Consider the following 20,969-nt stretch of genomic DNA (forward strand, 5'->3'; position numbering starts at 1 on the left):
ACTTTTCGGATGATGCATGGGACACTTAACAACAATTGGAAACTTGTCCACTTGACTCAGACGCCTGGGAACGCCACCATGTGTTTGGAAATTGCTGGCAAAACAAAGCAAGTCCGCTACATGGCCAGCGATGGTCAAGGGAAAATACACATTTGTGACTTTAAAGGTTGTGGTTTGCAATAGAATGTCAACATCAAGTGGTATTTGAAGCACTTTACAGTACATGATCTCAAAATAAAAACTTTATAAACGCAATATGCTTCAAAACCATATTTGAACAACTTTTCGGTTAAACTCTCATGGAAATCATACAAGATTGGAAGTTTGCTGATTTTTTTTTATTATCGCTGTAAAAATATTTAAGAACCTTATGTTGCATATCTGCAAAAACGTTTTGAGAAATACACAACTTTAGGGCAGTACAGTAGAATGCACATTTGTGAAGAAGATAAAATAAAAATGTACTTTTAATGGTATCTTTATAGAGCAATGTTGCAAATTTGCAACACGTTGTAGCCAACTGGCCTAAACACTGCTGTGTTGGATAGATACTTTTAAAAATAGTCTTAAAATTGTATTTTTTTATTGGCCACTACGGCGTTGTTTAGCTGTTTTCGTGTACATTAAGAAGTCGAAGTTGCTTAGGCTACTAATTAACCTCAGTGTTAACATTCTGCACATGTTTTGAACAGATACAGCCGACCTTTTTGAACCTGGTTTTCACAGGCTTCAACTCTTCGTGTCTCCCCATAATATAACGTTGGCAGTAGATTGCTTATTCACCGGCCGAGTTTGCCATAACCCATTACCCCGTTATTGGAAGCCTCATGAAGAAATACACGTTGCTCCAATTTTTGATTCTTACAACGCTGTTGAGGTACTTACATAAGTAAGCTACAGAACATAATATGCAAAAAAATGCTCTTTTGTTATATTGCAACTAAACTATTAAACTTCATTAGGTCAGCAACTCAGTCAACAAGCTCAACAATTTCCTCCACTGAGAACTCCGTATTGCAACATGTGGTTCAAGTGTGTCGCCTGAAAATACCGAGAGAGTTGAAACGTGGCCATTTGATCTCGCAGTTTCGTTTGTTTATAACTGGAGATGATGAATATTTATCGAATAACTATTTGACAGTAATTGTTAAAGTAGGTTAGCCTATTTGTTTCTACACAGGCATAAGCCTAATAGGCTAAGCTACTGCTGCAAAACCACAGTAGGCTATCACAGTTTTGCATCTTCTTGGCGGTTTCGAGGTGGTTTTCAGCGATTTTGTTAACTTGCTTGGGTTAACTCTTGTTTTTAACGAAGGTTGATTTACATCGACTTTGGATAATCTGCAATATTTCCTATCAAGAAAAATCAAAAATATCGTATTGCTGCAAACTACCTAATAAACAGGTAATGTCAGCTCATATATGTGACTAAATACTAATTGACAAAATGAGATTTCTGTGTAGGCCTATCCTAAATCTTGTTCACGCTGTGTCAATACTCCAGAAACAAAACATTTAGTGATTATATTGACTACCTGATGGCAAACTACACTCATTAGAGAAACAAATAAAATAAACTTAACTTATACTACGTCAGCATGTGAGAAACCCTAATAAAGTTGAATGACTTTCCGGAGTTGGCAACGTTGAAATCTAATTAACGGATAGGGCCTGCGTTGAGAGTAGACGCATCTCCCAAACTTCACCCTGTATCAGAGTACCTTAATAAAGCATTTACAACTCACCATATAGTTGCTTAGTTTTGTTGAAACATTGGAATTTAAAGTTGCACTATAGGTACTTAGGCAGTCATCTTTTTGCTGTTTACAAATTTTATTGTGTTCACATTTTTCTTTAAAGACCTGGTTTTATTGGTGCATTTGTGAGACTTGCAATTGACCTATTGCACCTTGTAAGTCATATTACGTAAGCAACCTACGTGGCAGAAGAATTTCACAGGTAAATGAAAATTGTTTCGCCTTCTTAAAAGGCTGTTGATGCTTACATCTGGAAGTTTAGCTTAAACAGAAGTCGCAGGCGTAAGCTTTAATAGACAGAAAGTAAACTAAAAAAGTACTGTCATAGACCTACTAGCCCAGTAGTAGGCCGGTTAAGGAAAAAATCATGTTATTTTGTTTGCATACGTATATTAAATATCCTAAGAATGTGAGAATGAGGTTAATTTTTTTGTTGTTTGTTTTGTGCACTGGAAACATTCTTACAAACTATTCTCTGGTAAGCAAATAACCTATATTTATGCAATAATCCTGCAATCCTCGCCTCAATACGCAGTTGTTTGCCGCAGGTGCTTCTTATCTGCTTAACGTATTTTCTTAATTCATCATGTGATGCGTTTTTTCCTTGCGGAATTAACTGCCATGTGATGCGCCTTTCTCCCATGCTTTGCCGTTTCATTCTTACGCATTTCGTTTTTCAATTCATTGTGTAGATCAGTTACTTATTTCCAATGTAGATGTAAAATCAGTTATTTTTCGTTACTTGAAAAGGGCTAACATGTGTATGGCCGAAAACGTTTGTAGTTTATAGTTTATGTTCAGTTTAATGTATTATGTTAAATGCCGTGTATTTGCTTGGTTTTACCTGTCTATGATTGAAGAAAATCACCTCTTTACCAAAATTGTATGCAATAAAGTGCAGATTCTGAATCACAAAAAATTGGATTTTATCCACCAAACGAGTAATTTTATCAGGAGTAGGATGTTTTTCATGGCAAAGAGCAGTTAAACATGTGAAAAAAGTTGGATAGCAGTAAAAACTAAATTTCAACATATTTCTAACTCATAACTGAGCACTTGTTGTGGTACTAATAATAGGCTATTGGTTGTTTAATTCTAAAAGCTATTCTGTAGCCTATACGTACTTTCCTTATTGCAGTGTTATGCAAAGAAAGCATCCACACGTGATCAAAGAACTAACTGGAGAAACAAGTTTTCTCATAATACGAACGTGCACAAAAGTCACGGTCAAATGTCTTCATCAACACGAAATCTGTACTCGCGCTTGACCGGTCCTCCAACATCCATTGAAGCTGAAAAAAGAAAGACCTTCCCTCCATATCCTTCACCCGAACTAGATGGACATCTAGAAGATGTAGATGGATTTTTCAAGATCAATTTAACTCCAAACAACCATAAACGAAAAGCAGCATCTCTTAATCCACCACACGGATCGCGGATGCAGATTCCAAAATTTCACTTTGAAGTGACTCACAGCTTTCCTAAACGTACCAAACTGTCAACTTATGCGTCCAATCTAACCCACAGTAACCCTTTCGCAATGAAAGCTAATCCCAATCGAGGCCATCATCACGTGATCCATCACCATGACAACAACGATCGTGTGTCAATACAACGCATACCCGTTTCGTCAGAATATCACACAACGGTAAGCCAATGCAAAATAACTTAACGTCTGCTAAAGAATGAACACATCTGCTAGACCTGGGTTTTTGCTTTTTGTTAGCTGCAAGCTGGATAATTTGAATGCACTGTCCGTAAGCTATATGATTGTCTCATCAATTTTTTTTTTTTTTTTTTTGGTGGGCTAGGATTCGTTATAACGTAGCCTATGCTTGTTGAAAAATTATTACAAAAATATTTTGCTTTATTTGCTATAGAACTATGGTGTAATGATTAACATGATTAACATCTTAATTTTAGGAAGATCATCTTCGAAAAGAAAAAGGACATTCAAGATTACAAACTTATACCAGCTGTCCATGTGGGATGTCAAACCTTCCAGGAAGACCTGGATTACCTGGAAGAAAAGTAAGAATGTCACAATTGAAAACAACGGAATTTCATAGCAAGACAAGTCATTTTTGATCATAAAATTCAACGCCGTGAGCTGAAAAGTCTCTAATTTTCACGTAAGAAAGTAAATTTAATTGTTTCTGCAAGTAACGATATGGAGAGAACATTGACCCATGGTAACGCTTGACCTTCAACAGTAAAACTTTAGGTTGAGGTTGACTTCTGGTCAGGTTGACTTAAGGTTGACTTCTGGTAAGCAAAAGGTAAGGTAGAAAAACATCTTTCTGTTCCACCTAGGTGCCTGAAGGTGATCGATAGAAAGGGACCAGCCAGTTTTATTACCCTAATTAACCTTTGTGTTTATTCTTTAGCTTGCCACAATATGAGCCTATTTTTAGATTTACAAATTTTCCTTGACAATTTATATTTGTTTATGTTTTAGTTAGGCTTTAACAGTTTACTTGAAAAAATCATATTCCAACTAAAAATTGGAAGTATTCTAGTTTTTTTAATATCGAAAAAATAACACTCTTTTAAGGGTGAGAAAGGAGAGCGCGGGAAATCTGGTAAGGACGGAATTCCAGGAAAACCGGTAAAATGTTAGGCTACAGAAACTCCATTTTCGAATATTGTAAATACTGTAAAAACGATAATTTTTTTCTTTGTAGGCCTATACAGTAAATCGCTACTTACATCGACTTAGTTTACTAGCATATATACATAGTACAAGTAGCCTACGTATCGTGCCGTAGCTTACCTCACTTATCATGATATAATGTCATATCCATTTATGATTCATTTTTAGGCAAGCCATACTTAATCAAAGTTTGAATCTTTTAGGGGTCACCTGGAAAGAACGGAAGACCTTGTGCTCATATTGCTTTAAAAGCACCAAGGGTGAGAATACTAGGCTACTTTATGCATAGGCCTATCGAGGATCTATGCATTAAAGTGTTGAATATTTGCAACTAGAAAATGTTTGTAGGCTACAAGTTCCTCTCTTACAATGCATTAGTGATAATAAGTAGAGCTTCAAATTTGAATAAAAAAAACTCGGAAATTATATTTCCTCAACAAAATCTTGTCGGATCTAATTTTTCCAAACCTTCAAGTCTGATTTGAAAAACTTCACATTTTATTAAACAAGAAACTACAATTGCTGGAAAATCATTGAATCCAGACCTGTGAAAATTTAAAGTGCAAAACTCAATCTTTCCCTATGCTCAACGTTATGTGTGCTCTTACAACTTCAGCAGTTTAGCAACAAATTAGTTTGTAACCTGACAGCTCACCGAGGAGTAAGTTAGTCTACTTTAAAAAAAGTATTTCTATTTCAACATTACCGAAACGTATCTTATCCAAGAGGAATCTATTGTTAGCCAATATAGTATTACTGTACTTTTTTTGTAGAATTTGCACAAAATTTTGTTTTGATTCAGGTTTTCCCGTTCTTTCGATAAACTGTAGTTCGATAAATTGTCCCAGCACTAAGTGGTTTGTGTTTTCTTCAATCTTGAAAAGCTTAGATTTGATTAGCGGTTCGCTCATGTGAAAGACTTTCACTCGGTACTAGCGTGCTCTTTTTTATAAGCTAGTGAGCATAAGTTAGGATGGCCTAAACGTGTTTTCATGGTGAACATATAATTGGCGATTTTCAACCAAATGTCGCAGTTCTTCTGGGCTGTGCGCTGTAAGGAATCGAACCCTTCACATAAAAGTTTGTGCTGGTCTTCGTTTGTTTCGTTTGTCTTTGATCAGTTTGGTAATATAATAAGATATTTTTTATTATAAACTGAGTTGATTAGATATGGAATCAAGGATAACCTACCTAATTTAAACAGGCAGTTTCTTAAAAGCATTAGTTGCTTTAGAATTCTAGATCAACAGTAAATACGTCATGGCTCATCGATATTGTTTAATTTCAAGGGTGTGCAAGGACCTGACAGAAATCCTGGTTTACCGGGAAACAAGGTTTGATTTTACAGCTTTTTAAATTTTAGTGAAGTTGTTGGTAAGCTAACTGGTAAACAAGTGGAGTTTTTCAGTAACTGCTTGTCTGTTCCGTAAAAATCAATTCTTTCTTGGTAGGCCTATTTATTGATTTAAACCACCCTAATGCTTTGTTGTGCCAAAAAGCATGAAGCCATCTTTTGAACAATGTGGGCCCATTGTAGGCCTACAACTAACTTATACAGCTAAAGTTGAAGAAAAATCATAATTGGGATATTTTACTTCGATTAGGGTGTAAAGGGTGAAAAAGGTTCCAACAGCAAAGCAGGACAACCGGGGCCACCAGTAAGTGTTTCAATTTACGGTATGTTGGCTTTTGGGTTTTATTTTTCTCTACAGTTGAGTTTTGCATTAGTTACTGAGTTAGTTAAATCCACAAAATAGCTATATGCAAACTTCAGGATACAAATACCCAAATTTAGAACAATTGAGAAAAGCAAGTCTTAATAAGCAAGATAAGGATTGTTATTTGTAAAAAATAAAAAAACTAACAGAGCCCCAGTCCTTGACTTATCCTTTTGATGTAGACCTACCGTACGTAATACGTTAATACGGTACATTAATTTTTTTTTTATCAAGTTTGATAAGCTACATAGGATATATAAATTTTATTTCAACTGGTCTGGATTGTTTTAAAAATATTGACTGCCATCTTTTTAGGGGCGGCCTGGGCCTAGAGGCGCCCGAGGAAAAGTTGGCCCAAAAGGTTATCCAGTACGTTTATCATGAAATAGCCTACAAAGCTGTTGTAAAGCTTGCTTTTTCTGCAATAGTATTGATAAACTGTGTAAACGTTTCAATGTGCTACACCCTGTTTGTTTGTTTGTTGTTGTTGTTCGTATGAAATCATATTAGAACATTGGTTTTTATTTTTATTATTTTGGTAACACACGGGTATTTCTATATTTCTATTGAGGGTGAAAAGGGTGACAGAGGATCATCTGGGCCCAGAGGAGACGAAGGAAAACCGGTAACAATATCCATAAAGTATATTAGAATACTAAAAGTTTACATTTTATGAATTAATGCAAATCAAAAGAGCAACAGAATTTAATTTTAAAAAGAGCGGTCTACCGGGCGTCAGCACGCTCTAGGCAGATCATTCTCAGCACGATACTGATGAGTCCAGCATCATGGGCAAAACACTTGTCTATCGCTGACGATTCTTGCTACATTCGGCTCACGAGTATCAGTATTTTAAGTTTGCGACCGTGGCTTAAGGCTATTCTCCGCAACTAACTGCGTTAAATGCGCAGTAATAAAGAATGATTATACAATCACATTACCTCAATAAAACTGTGGAACAGAGAGATTGTTCTATTGTGATGAGCGAAAGGAGTTTGGCTAACTGGAAGATACTTTTAAGCCATAACAATCCATCACAACAATGCTTTTTTGAACTTTTTTTTCTGGTAAAAAAGGTTTGCTGCTTACAAAATATAGTTTTAGTTTTTCATTTGCAACAGTTCACTCCTACACATATTTTTTGCTACATGAAAAACTTCATATTTTAAGTAACGTTATTTTTAGGGTCCGAAAGGTGATGCAGGGCCCCTTGGCTTCCATGGAAAACCTGGATACCCTGGGTATCCTGGAGCAAAGGTAATATTGACCGTGATTAGTGCTCTCTAGGCTACTTCTTTTGCACAAAATAAATAAATAAAATTACTGCAGAAACCAACTATTTTTTCTTTAAAATCATTGTGACACAATTGTTCTTGACACTGAGTTTATTTGTCGTCACAGCATCAAATATATTTATCATGATTTGAACAAAATATTTATTAATTGTCCTGGTAATAATTTGTGTCGCCCGATGTCGCCATTGAGTTACATAAACAAAACTGATTGCTTGGAATTGTGAATACCATAATTATTATAATGTATTATTGAATTATAACCGATTGTAATGATTATTCTATGATTTTATCATTTATGTTATTAAAATTTATACTGTTGACAGGGTCATAGAGGCCAAGAAGGCCCGGTTGGCAAAATGGTAAGCAAAACTTGCTATTTTGCTTGCTATTGCACGGCAAGAAAGCTGATTGAATCGATTTTAGTCTACAGCTTTTTCTAGCTTGGTGAAAAATAAGCTTTGCATCTACCAAGGAATTTAAAGCACCTCGTCAAATAAAGGATCTTCATTCAGTAAAACGTGATTGATAAATTTGTCCTCAACAATGATACTTCTTTGTTAAAGCATTGTCAGGGTTGATGAACCCATGCAATTAATGACTCTGCGAACACCACAAGACTGGTACGATATGAAAAATAAATTTTCTCAATCCTAAGATTAATGCTCACAATAAATCTTATAATTCCCAAAGGTTTCATGACATTTACATTTTTTCTGCTTAGGGTGTGCGAGGAGAACTTGGTCCTGTCGGACAACCCGGATCAAAGGTAAGTGAAATACAATTCACGTTCCACAAAATATGACCAATGACATACCCAAATTTATATAAATTTATTGCAGGGAATGATTGGTCCAAGAGGAGCTCCAGGGCAGGTGGGCTAATTGGAGAAAAGTGATGAAGCAAAACAAGATATTGTAACAAGTTGTATACGCTCGTAATATTCAATGATTTCATACGTGTTAATTTTTCTGTAGTGATTTTAATATTAATATTCAATATTCTCTACAAGCATTATTTTCTTACTCATTCGTGCTCAGTAACCGAGTGAGAATGGATCAAGAATAACGATAGACACGTATTTTAGCCTTTGGGCAACTTTACGTATTACATAAACTGTTTTGAATTTTGACTATTTGAGATTCGGAAAATATTTCTAAATATTTTTTATTGTTTTGGCGAAAAAGTTTGAGACATAATGTAGTTATAAATTGTTTTAGAAAGGTGAAAAAGGAAGAACCGGTTCAAGTGGCCCGATGGGGCATCCTGGACTGAGAGGACCCTCGGGCCCAAAAGGTGAAAGGGGTTTTCAAGGTGCAATTGGAAAAATCGGATTAATTGGAGAAAAAGGCTCCCGCGGATTAAAGGAAAGATTACACATTTCATTTTGAGTTTGGCCTATGCTTGTTTTTTACACGTCAGTGTGATATTACGGTAACGGGCCATTGCAATTCCAGTAAAGCTTTCAAACACTACAATTGAACAAGAAAACTAAAAAATGCAATATAATCTACTTGAAGTTTAAAAATCAGAGTAAAGTTATTTAAACTGTTTTACAGTTAAAATAAGCCAGTAAGCAATTATTTGTGAAAAGAAAGGTTATCTCTCTTACTGTGCAGTATGTAAAGGAAATATGAATTAAAGTAATTTACATTATATTCCTAATTTTTAACTGTTTGTTGTATTAAAACTTGCAGGGTCCACCTAGAGACATGAAAGAAATTGAGATTTTGCTGAAGAAGCTGCTAGCTCAGATGCTTCCTAGGTAGCGCATTAGTTGAATATTATTTTCAATGTTTAGAATGCAATGACAGGAAAAAATACCGGTATTTTGTAGCCAACTATTTCCTTGTTTAAAAACATGCTAACAGCATCCATAAAAGTGATTTTAAAATTAAATTAAAACTACTAGAAATATGAAAGAAAAAGCACAATTATTTTCTCACGTAAAAAAAAAAACTGAGTCAACTATAGGAAAAATTTGAAACAAGTTTTAAAAGTTTAGTTTTTAGAAGCGCTTGTCCCTCAAAGTTGATTTCTATCTGAAAATTCTACTAGTTCTGAGACTACCACTTCTTGGCCATCGAACCACGCTTGTGATTGTTTTCTGCAGCTATATAGTGTCTGTTCGACATCAATGCCAGCGATGCATACCTCCAAGGAGGTTAGCTGGAGCTGTTGGACCTAAGGGAAACAGAGGAACCAAGGGAGAAACTGGTCCTTTTGGAATTCGGGGAGTTCTTGGAAATAAAGGTCATCATGGAATTCCAGGAGTAAAAGGAAATTCAGGAAAACCTGGTAACTAAAAACTAAAACAATTATTATTCCAACTGCATTTCATTAGCTACAGTACATGAAACGCTTCATATTAATACCTAGGCTTGAGGTCACTGACCTGATAAACAATTATGTGGATTATTTTCATTTTGAATTGACCATTGTATTTTAATTTAATAGTTTTTCATTTTTAAAATGTTTTATGTGCAGGCGAAAAAGGAGACAGGGGAGATACTGGAGCGAGAGGCTATTTTATCAAAGGACCTGAAGGGCTTCCAGGACCTCCAGGTACATCATGTCTTTAGCAAATGGGCAATAACTAAACGTAATTCTACATGGAAAATTTGTTTTAGAATTGAAACACAGCCAAAAGTCATGTTTCATCAGTCGCTTTTCCAATCTTTTAATGATTGCCACTAAATTGTCTACTATTGTATGTAACGCTATAGGTCGGCCTGGAAAACCAGGAAAAATTTACAGAGGAAAAGATGGAAAAAAAGGTGCACAGGGGATTATTGGAGCTAGAGGAGTGAGAGGAAGGAAAGGTCAGACTGGAGAACAAGGTGTATGTGACCCAATCAACGATTGCGCTGCACTTCCAGGATCGTATCATCCATCTTCAAATGTAAGATAATCTTTTTGAAACTGGTAACCACTTTCCACAAAACAAACCTTTTTTTACATTATTTTTTGCCTTTTTAAAGATATTAGGATCTTTTGTTAGTAATCTTGTTTCATCAATCGTTCATGTTATCAGTTATAGTATTTTCTGGTAAGCAATGCATTCGAATGACATCAACATACCAAATTAAGTTTTACCTTTTTTACAATTGATTTTCTGTACGCTTGCATTAAACGTTTGTTAAAACATGCTCATATTTTCAGTACCGCTCCAATAAAGGGCCCTCTTCAGCATACAACTCACCAAACAGGGTAAGAAAGAACTTTGCAAATTCCACTGAAACTAGCCTAGGTCACTATTTTCTCCACACTGAAAAAAATATTAAATCACCAGTCGTGTTCCTTGATTATTTTATATCTACGCTTAATTAGAGGTATGCTTTGGTTTAAATGCCAAGTTGCAGTAGATGTAACAAACAAAACACTTTCCCTATTTTGAGGCAGTGTTAACTTGCTTTACCTTTGGCGGCACACCGACGTAAAGTACCAGCTTACAGCAGTAAGCGTCAGGGCCTGGTTCATGTTTATTTAAAATGTTGTCTTTGGAGCAATTTCTCTACAAATTTATTTAACTGCTCATTAAGTATGTAACCCATGTTAGAATTTTTAAATCTTTATTTGCAAAGGCACATTAGATGGTTTGTTTGAGATTCTTCTTTGTTCATCATAAAAAAATTATCGCAGTATTCTTCTGGGGAAAAAGGACCATTGCTTCCAAACATACCTGCATATAGAACGCCAAATGAGGTAAAATACAGCATGGCCACCTGGAGATGCGGCCTGATTTGTCACATTTTGCAGATTTTGATTACAGCTACTGCTAGTGCTTGACTGACATTTTTTGAGATGTTTTTACTTTTTGCGGTTTCCTAATGACATAAAACTTTTTTGTTGTCTTGGGAAAGCAGTAGCAAATGATAAAAAGTCAGTTGAAAAACGCAAAATCAGACTGACTAAAATCTTCGAAATCAAATTTTCTTTGTTTTTCAACATGTGAGGATGTTAAAACCTATTGTGTCATCTGGGAAAAAGAATAAAGAAAGCGTAAAAATCTAATGTTTAGAAAGATTTATTTAAACGTTCGCCCAAAGTTAGAAAAACCTGAAAATTTCTGCAAAGTGTGACAAATCAGGCCTTATCTTTAGGTGGCCATGAATACAGATAGATCAAATGTTGCCTAATGATTAGAAACGATTGCCCAAGCTTATGCTTTCTTGCCGTTGTTGTGTCACTGAAAATGTTTCTTTTTTTTTACTTTGCGAGAGCTTTGTGAGTTTACGGTAATCGTTTATAAAGTCTTGTCATTGCACATGACTAGGCAACTGTGTTTCGAAAGCTATTGCGAATCGCTACTACTACAGAGAACCATAGCATCAGGCCAAAACAGGTCGGTTGTATTTATATTTGTGAAGCAAACAACGATCGTTCTGCTACAAGCAAAACACAATCTATTGCAAAGGTTGCCATTTCAGCTCCTCAAATGATTGACATGAGATTTGAAAAATGCTGAGATTTAATGTCCTTCCAACGTCAATCTGGGCTAATTGCAAGCAACTTACATGAAAACAGATTACAATGTATAGCACATGGTTTGATGAAACAGTTTAGGAACGGCAACTCTTTATAACTGCAAGTGACGGTTTAAATTTGTCAGTTACATCGATCCGATCTTTTGTGGTGGTTTGACTTTTCTGCTCTAGAGCAAGTATTCAGAAATGGATTAAAGCTTCCAAAAAAAGGTATCTCTGCTTCATATTTACAGTTTTTCACCAATAAATTGCTAGATTGTTGTTCAGCGACATTACTCCAACAATAAAGGACCTTCGTCTCCACGTGGCTCAGCTCTTCGACCTCCTCATAGTGCAAGAGCAGGCTTGACCAAAGCTCAACGACTCAAAGGGAGCACGGCTTACATTCCTGAGAGCTCGTACCATTCCTCTGAGCGTCTGGGTCACATCGATGTACCACCTCGGGTACTGAATTTCTTGAAAGGTATAAAATTTTCGTTTTTACAAACTCAGGAAGAAATAATTTACTGTTGTTCTCAATTTTACAAAGGAATTTAGAGTTAATTTGGAAAGAGTTGCAAACCAAAATGCAGAAACGTAACTCATGGCTCAGTCAACATAAAAATAAGCTCAACCACTAATTGGGTGTCTGCTTTGTATGCTCTTTTTGTTTTATTCAGATAAAATAGCATTCCATCTTGCTCTAAAATACTGTAACTCCAAAAACGATTTTAACACAGAATATGATAGCATCTATTCTCAATAGTTGGCTACCTTGTGTTAGCACAAAATCATAGCAAGGTATGTGAGAAAGCATATATGTACAGTATGTTCGATTTGAAAATTAACATAATCTCATGCCATTTTTGTTGCTTTTAATGTAGGACCCAGAGGATATCGAGGGGTTAATCTACGGAGATCAAGAACTAAGAAATAAAACAAAACAAAATCATTAAAAGTCGCTACCTCTCTGTATCACGGGAACTGTGAATGGCGTCATTGTGAACCTTGTAATATTGTGTTAGTGTTATGAATTTTGTGAAGTAAATTTTTGTAAGTGTTTTTCTTCTTTATTGGCGACTCCAAACTGGTGGATTGTAAGTTTCTTGTCGTGCCTGCACTCACTTGTTCAGTATTCTTTATAATATGATGTTCCCGACCAGAAAACGAAAATGTCTAGTTTGTGTTGGATTTAGCAATTTACCTTTGACAGCTAAAGCGGAGATCGAAGAAAAGATAAAGTCTAAGTAGACGTAGGGTACAACGCACTAATACCGATAAAAACTGGTGTTATGGTGACACCATCTGTTTACAATCTCAGTAGAGTCTTTTGATATTCATTCCACTAGGTGTCGAACCTATAGGTTTACTGCTGCAGGCGAACGCTCACGATTAAGCCACTCCATCGATGATAAGATTTCAAGGGTCATTAATTTCGCTAATATTTCGAAGATTTCTTTGGGGTTTGAAACCGATTGATTGTGATAAAAAGAATTAAATTTTTGGCGATAGCATAAAAATCCCTGCGGTTGAAAACACTAAAACGTACACTTAGGAATTGAAAATCGTCGTTCAAAATTTATGTTCTGAGTCATCGAATTGTCAAAAGACAACAACAACTTTTCTGATTTGTTCTCAACTGCTGGCTGTTTTTGTGCCTGCAAATCAGCCACTTAATCTTTGACAAAAGAATATTGCAAAGCCAAAACTTGAACGATTAACATCCTAGGCCACGTAACCTATGCGAATCAGCAACAATTTAACAAATCAGTAGGCCTAACAATTTTACGCCACATCAATCGCTGTGTTCACAACATGAAACTAATGACATCTGCTTCCGTAAGTAAAAGCCCGTACCGGTAGCGTGTAGCTTATTATATCCAACAGGAAGTTAAACATTGGTGCGATATGTTTGTTAGCAGATCCACTCAAGACAACATCCTGCCCTTCATTGTAGCTTGAGAAATTTTTAACGGTAACAAGTAACAACCTCATGTTTCCTTTTTTTGTTTTGAAACAAAATGTGAAAAGTGTAAAGTAATTTGCAAGTTAAATATAACACAATATCTCATTTGTTTTAAAAACGTGAATTGGTTGTAGTGTATTCTATTATAATCTGTGGCCATAGAATACACCAACAGCCAAAAGTGCTAGAGGTATTTTAATCTTATGTCGAATGAATAGCATTCGGTTTAGGTTAAATTGAAAACAGCTGTTTTTGTTGTCCACATACATTGTGTCAACTAATTACATCAACATAGGCTATCTATAGAGTTTGTTTCAAAATTGCAATTGGCAAACTGGGAAAATGAAATGAAAAATGCGCATTGAAAGTTAAATTAATTTGATTGTAGTTCCGAATGATTAAAGTTAAAAAAATGTTTTTTGGAGTAAAAACATAAAAAAATATTGCATGTGATGTATAGGCAAATTTTTCATGATTAATTTAAGACCTTCTGTTTCATAACTTTAAAAAATCACTCCAATTACGAAACTAAAAGCCTTAAATGAATCATAACTAATCTGCTTGCTAGAAGATTGTTTTGTTTGTGTCTCTTCTACTACAACTAGGCCTACTACAAACTCAAGACACATACATTTTAAAAGAAGCCAAAATATAGGTAATAGGGCAAACGGCAAACGTGAAATATTCTGGTGATGATGAAATCAAAATTTATTGCAGTAAAAAGGCATTATTTTATAATCACTTGATTTATTCACAACTTTACGTCAAGCAAGAATGCATTATTTGATTCTTCACCATCAATGCACCGCCATAATCCGTATTTGTCCGGACATCCAGGATCCTTCCTTTTCCGTCTTTGCAAAATGAAACCGTGGCAACGAAACGTGGTGATATTACGTTTGGTTGCGTAATATTTGAAATATGCTGTTGGCAAAATAACCTGAAATCTGTGGACATATGGTATAATACTTACATTAATATACTGTGAATTTGAATTAGTCCACCTATAATCATTTTCTAATCATGCTACTTATGTTTTCTTCCATAAGCACGTAAATCCCAGTAACGTGGCCAGATTAAACATATCGCGTATCTACGTAGGCTATATTTTTAACACGCACAGGAAAAACTACATTATGTGTTCTTGTTTAACTGAAACAAAAAGGTAAATCCAATTCTACATTGCCTTGATATCATTTTATTTTTCCGTGTTTCCTTTTAAAGGAAAAGGTATTTGTCGAGTTAATGCATTTAAAATTTACGAAGGTCATCTTGGAAAATTGAGACTGCGCCTGATGAAGAACCGCACCGGATGCTTGTCATTAAAATTGAATTAATAACTTACTTGGCAAGAGAATGGAAAAATTGACATTCAGGACTTAATCGCGCAAAACTTAAAACTAAAATGATGCAAACATCGGGTGGCTTCACTTTATCGATAGGTAACGGATCTAGTTTCGAAATTAAAATAGAAACAGCGGTCACCTGCTTTTTCCTACAAGGTATTTGCTAGCACACAAATACAGCGAATTCATATAACTTACCTAACTAAGGATTCTGTAAGTGTTTTTTAGATTTTGAATTTTTTATTAATTTCAATTTGCTCATCCGCAAAAAAAGGTTAATTCCAAGCAGAAGAATCTGCGTTTTTCAATCAGGCACAACTACACACTTTTTAACGTCTTTCCTCTTCAGCTGCACGTCTCATCAGACCACATCAATCATAAACTGCACTGACGATAATCCTGGAAACTGAAACATATCACTTCAAATTGATACATTTTTTTCTGTCATTCTGAGGGTTTATTTTTGCGAAAACCTGTGATTTGTTTGTCAAGCTGTGCAAACTCAAGTCAAGCTATGGAAAGATGCCAACTGGCAATCGTATGCCAGACAAATAGATTGATCAATTTCATCAGAAGCGGAGAAATTCGAAGAATCTTGATGTGCACTTGAAGTCCTCAAGCATCGAAGTCTGTATTCCTTCTAATTTTACTTTGACATCGAAGTCTGGTGGATTTGGCACTTTTGAAAATCTAAATTTTAATTGGAGCGTTCTATTTGAATAAACATCAATGGCGGAAGCCACACTTGTGTGCATCAGAAAACTTTACATTTTATTTAATTTGACAAGTTATTACAATGATCTATTTTATTGATAGCTTACCAAATTTAAGTAAAAGTTTTTAACGCATAAATTCTTTTATTGATGGCTAAATTAAAAAACTATACTAAAAAAAAAACTATAAGTCTTTTACCACAGTCAGCTTGTTTACACAAGTAAGATAATTGTCTGGAAAATTACAATAAACAAAAAGATTAAAGTTCTAAATCACATTAGAATAAGAAAATATTCAAATTCTACAGCAACTTTACCTGTGGCTAGACATATCCTAAGGCTTAAGCAATAAATTTTACAACATCACGTGGAAAGATTACTGTGAAGCAAAAGTTTAGATTTTACATCGTGTGAAGTTCATTAAAAAACTGAATGTATTTTTGAAAAAATACTGTATTGATTTTGTATTGCAAAATAAATTTATTACTGGCAAAGAAAAGATTATCTTGCTTTCTCAAATAAATTCACGTTTTTGGCACGACACAATAAAAAACTACTGCACTACTTTACGTAAATGCTAACCGTAGTTAATTAACATTTGTGAAGTGACAGCGGGCGAACCGTTGCTTAAATTAACGATGAAAACACTTCTTAAAGCGACGTAAATCTTGTCTTGGGAAAATAATAAATTGCATAATTTGAAGTTTTCGTTTTCTTTGCAACGTTAACATGTTGTTGAGAAGAACTGCCTGATTTTTCACTTGTATATCTTTATAGCCTATTCCACAGAATAACAGTCCATATCACAGAAGCTGTTGTATAACCCAGATATTTTTCGGCCAGAGATTTGACTTTAAAGGCAAACTAAAGAGCCTAAAAATGAAGATACTAAACTCATGTATAGCAAACGTTTCGAAAACTAAACTGTTTTCATTTCACACTTTGTATGCTAGCCTTTGGAGCAATTTTTAGACTTCTCCTCTTGCTCTTGTTGCCATGGATGAAAAAATGTGTTACCAAACTATAGGAACGCTTTGGAACTCTGGTGCAAATCGGTGTTGCAATTGATCGGCGAAACAACCATTGGATTTACAAGCGTGCCTCGCCAGTTAGCAAATCAGTTGAATCAACCTATTCAGACGTGAAATCAATGTAAAGAAAAACAATAGGCCAACTCCGTGATGCACCGTATTCTAACGTTGAATCAATGTAAAAATGAACTGTTAGGCTAACTTGGTTCTTGGAACAAATCGAATGGTATCTGTACATGTTTCTCAGTTTCAACTCATACCTAGTCAGCCAAAGTTTTCTTTTCTACACGATTTTAACGTCTGGCGACGTTGAAACAATGCAAAAAGGGCAATTTTGCTGGCCGGGTATTAGGCTACCTTACTGAAGTTGAACTTGGCCAGTTCGGCGGTTGTAAACAAATTTCCTTTCGATGAAATCCATAGGCTACCACGTTTGATTTGCCTTTACATTCTCTTATACATGTAAAGCTTTGATAAGAAAGATAAACCAGAGTTTATGAACAGGAAATATTTTGTTGGTATGAAATCTTTTTTGACTGTTTTGAGGTAGAGCATCTTTTTGTGCAAAAATTGTTTTGATGTAAAACAATTATTTTTGAACAGTCTATCCAAAACTATTAACTTACAGACTGAACGCACTCCCAAGTAAACACTGGATGAAATATATTTGAAATATCATATAAAATCAACAAATAGCTTAGTTGGCATATGAACATATTATTACCATAAAAATGTACGATTATCAGTAAAAATTGCTTTTGGGCATTCTTTTATTTCCACAATTATTTGGACAGTCATAAAACACTGAGAGCTGGTGTACAAGTCTCCGCCCTGATCAAAAATACATGTCATACACTGGAATCGACCAAACATATAGGGTGAAACTAGTTTGCGATGCCAAAAATTAAAAATAATGATTAAAAGTAACTACGTACAGTGGCCCTTGTCATTCCTGTCATGTCATTTTTGTCTTTTTTCAAGTTTTTATTTTTAACAAATTTCAATCATTGCTTAGTAGCCTAGCCTACAACTTTTCTAAAAAATATTATACTTTCTAATTGGCGGTAAAATTACGTTTCGCTGGAGTCCGAAATTAAACATTAAATCAATTGTCATTGGCTTAATAAAAATCACTCTTAGAACCATCATCTCAAAACTTCAAGACAACTTTCTACTTTCACTTTACTACGCTGAAGAGATCGGAAGATCGAAGCACTGGCCACTGTCTGTAGTTACTTTTAATGATGTTTTTTTAGGCAGTTGTCTATAGACATTCTTTTTAGACAATAATGTATTTTTAAACATTAATTTTAAAGAAATAAAAAAAGAGTCAAAAGTCATGCAAATTCCACTTTGTGTGGAGCTACATGTACTTGAGAGGTTAACTGTTATTTTTTTTATCCACCTGTTGAAATTCATTGTTGTTTTGGTTTCTATTTAATTTTAGGAATAGAGGAAAATGGGTTAAAAGTCTTATTTTTTTTAAATTGAAGCAACCTGTCAGGCCCCAAGATTGGAAACACAGGAAGCCTTTTTTAGGCATTGTGACGTCATATGGCGTCAAATGATCTCACAATGCTACGCCTATGAGGGTAGATAGCCACAGCAGCAGTGTTGTGTTATCATTATTTTATCTTGTATTAATTTTTAAGGATAGTGTCAGACTCAAATTCGGAAATCTTAAAATCCTTGTGATTCTAACACCCCATTGCTTCAAACAGCCATGAAGCCGGATTAAAAGCATTCACAGTCATTTTATTCATTGATTAACTAACTTGTTTCTCTACCACGTTGGGATAATTCATAACGTTAAGATTTATGGTTGACGCAGTTTGTCATGCATGCGGTTTTTGTATAAGGTTTTTGTTTACAAGCCTATAGCCAACTAATGCACAAAGAAAAGAAGAATATTATCCGGTTCACACATTACAATTATTTATTAAAAACGGACTTTTGGTTTTTTCTTAGATGCGCATCGTCAACATCAACAAGTCATGCCATTGCTGCCAGATGGCCTCCGCATACATTTTCACAACATTTTGTCTTTTCGCTTTTCCATCTTAAATACCAATCTTTTCTTCCAATGTAATCCTGTCATCTTCTTTTCGGTCTCCCTTTAGTTTTTTTTTTTTGAAACGCTCATATTAATCTGTCGATTGGATGCCAATTATAATCAGTCGACTCAAATCGAGAAAGATTTGCGCCGTGTCGTGTCAGTGTTTGTGCCGAAATATATGAAATAACGAATGCCCAACCTGACAACGATTACTCATGAGAGCAAATATTGAAAAAATCATGAAAAAAGTCTTGAATTTTAGTCATATGAACGTAATCATAAAAATGGCAATATAAGGTAATTAAATTTATTTCTATTTGGCCACACACATCAAACTTTAAGGTGTTTTGGTCTGTCGGTTTAGATGGCGTCCATTTGCACACCTATGCCACACGCCTACGGACAACCGAAAAACGATGCAAGTGTTCTGGAGTGCTATTGCACTAGCTGCCATTATCTTTTTTTTTTTATATTTAAAACTGCACACGATCTTCAACTTATTTGTACTGAACGTTTGTCACCGTGATTGGGAATGTGTGCCAGTTAATACAAGAAGACATATTCCTGTCTCAAAATTGTGCTGAATTCACAATCAGTCACTTAGAATGTTGTCAGTTAGTATTTCCGACGACATAATTAATGGAATGACCTTCGGTTGTCACCTAAGGAAAGTTTGCATTTTAGCTTTTTTGTAGAAAGCATCCAACACTACTGTCTAGTCTGAAAGAAAGGTGGTGGCTTAAAATAGATCTTCAATACTAAAATTTAATTAACAAGTTTTCTTACATGAAAATTTGATAAAAAGTAAACTTACGTGACTGCCAGGCTAAGCAGACAGTCCTATCGTGTGGAAGTTTTGCTGTTACTATGTAAATTTTGTGAGATTTCTTGAAACAAGTTACAAAGAGTTTTTCGATACGTTGCAGAAACAGTATGTAGAATGTCAAGTCAATGTGTAAATTTTACTAAATTTTTCTGAAGGTGTTTCAACCGTGCCAAATCCTTCAACTTAATAACTTACTTCGGTCACAAGCACGTTTTAACGTCTCTTCTACCTTTTCTCGACCTTTGCTATGTTGACGTGTATTGTTTTTGCTGTGATGGTCAGAAATAAAAACAGCTGAACTGAACTGTGTAAGTTGCGACACAAAAAGATTAGTTTTCATATTCAGAAGGCAGTTCTAAAGTTTTTGTACTGAAAGTATATTTATTCTTCATGGTTAAGTTCTTCCAAGAAAACATATTGTGGTTACTTTAAAACACTGCAAGTTTACAAAACAATGCCAAAAAGCAGAATTATGCATAATAAACCAAAAATTAACTCGATGTAAATTTTAGAACTGTTGATTATAAAACAAACATTAAAATAAATTTCAATTTTTTTTCAAATTGTCATTTTCAAAATCTTAAATAACACACATGAAACAATAATTTCCTGCAATGTGCAAATGGGAATTTTATTCTTTATTTTTCTCAAGCTCACTTTAACAAGATAGCGTTAGTTGGTAATCTTAATCTATTACAACGAAGCGATTAAAAGACAACGATTTGTTTGATTAATTATTGTTTAATTAAAATTTTAAACTTTGGTTTCGTTAAGGAGGTATAATGCTACTTGGTCCATTCATCATCATGGTCAGTATTAAAACGGTTTCTAAAAACTTAGAAATGCGTGTGAAAGCCAGCTGATGGTGTAGCTTTAACAATGGCACATGCAAGTACTTTTAGCGTTATCATAGCATTGCACCAAATACATCAAAGTTGTTAATACAAGTAGATGTAGTGTAGTTAGAGTGTGTATAGTCATTACGAAGTGTTTTCAAGCACTATAACCAAGTCATTAATCACTTGCATGCAATTAGTGAAAGTAAGAAATAACTCCGTATTTATTCAACAAAAGCTTTCGCCATGAACGTAAACTCTTGTTGAATAAATAAAAATGGTGAACGTTTTAGAAGCTTGCTTATATTT

At 34.8% G+C, this 20,969-nt stretch overlaps 2 protein-coding genes across 2 annotated transcripts; both read left to right on the top strand.

The window, feature by feature from the left end:
• The first annotated feature begins 3,279 nt into the window (after positions 1-3,279).
• Positions 3,280-8,811, top strand: LOC145785212 (uncharacterized). The gene is made up of 13 exons (XM_082596900.1): positions 3,280-3,405; positions 3,681-3,788; positions 4,312-4,365; positions 4,614-4,670; positions 5,700-5,744; positions 6,015-6,068; positions 6,444-6,497; positions 6,700-6,753; positions 7,314-7,385; positions 7,747-7,782; positions 8,145-8,189; positions 8,263-8,295; positions 8,641-8,811. The coding sequence occupies exons 1-13, from the start codon at positions 3,298-3,300 to the stop codon at positions 8,809-8,811; spliced, it is 891 nt and encodes a 296-aa protein (XP_082453026.1). The 5' UTR covers positions 3,280-3,297.
• A 310-nt stretch (positions 8,812-9,121) lies between these two features.
• On the top strand, positions 9,122-12,892 carry LOC145786017 (uncharacterized). The gene is made up of 8 exons (XM_082597706.1): positions 9,122-9,185; positions 9,534-9,718; positions 9,908-9,985; positions 10,147-10,322; positions 10,583-10,630; positions 11,063-11,125; positions 12,175-12,370; positions 12,771-12,892. Exons 1-8 carry the CDS (start codon positions 9,133-9,135, stop codon positions 12,821-12,823), a joined length of 852 nt encoding a protein of 283 aa, XP_082453832.1. The 5' UTR covers positions 9,122-9,132; the 3' UTR covers positions 12,824-12,892.
• Positions 12,893-20,969: the final 8,077 nt, after the last annotated feature.

This window comes from Aplidium turbinatum, chromosome 16 (genome assembly GCF_918807975.1).
Source record: "Aplidium turbinatum chromosome 16, kaAplTurb1.1, whole genome shotgun sequence".
Lineage (NCBI taxonomy): Eukaryota > Metazoa > Chordata > Ascidiacea > Aplousobranchia > Polyclinidae > Aplidium > Aplidium turbinatum.

Excerpts from the sequence above, each read along its gene's own strand:
- LOC145785212 (XM_082596900.1), top strand. The coding sequence starts at position 3,298 with ATGAAAGCTAATCCCAATCGAGGCCATCATCACGTGATCCATCACCAT. Across the intron at positions 4,671-5,699 it reads TTGCTTTAAAAGCACCAAGG|GGTGTGCAAGGACCTGACAG; the intron begins GTGAGAATACTA and ends TTTAATTTCAAG. Across the intron at positions 8,296-8,640 it reads CAAGAGGAGCTCCAGGGCAG|AAAGGTGAAAAAGGAAGAAC; the intron begins GTGGGCTAATTG and ends AAATTGTTTTAG.
- LOC145786017 (XM_082597706.1), top strand. The coding sequence starts at position 9,133 with ATGAAAGAAATTGAGATTTTGCTGAAGAAGCTGCTAGCTCAGATGCTT. Across the intron at positions 9,986-10,146 it reads AGGGCTTCCAGGACCTCCAG|GTCGGCCTGGAAAACCAGGA; the intron begins GTACATCATGTC and ends GTAACGCTATAG. Across the intron at positions 11,126-12,174 it reads CATATAGAACGCCAAATGAG|CGACATTACTCCAACAATAA; the intron begins GTAAAATACAGC and ends ATTGTTGTTCAG.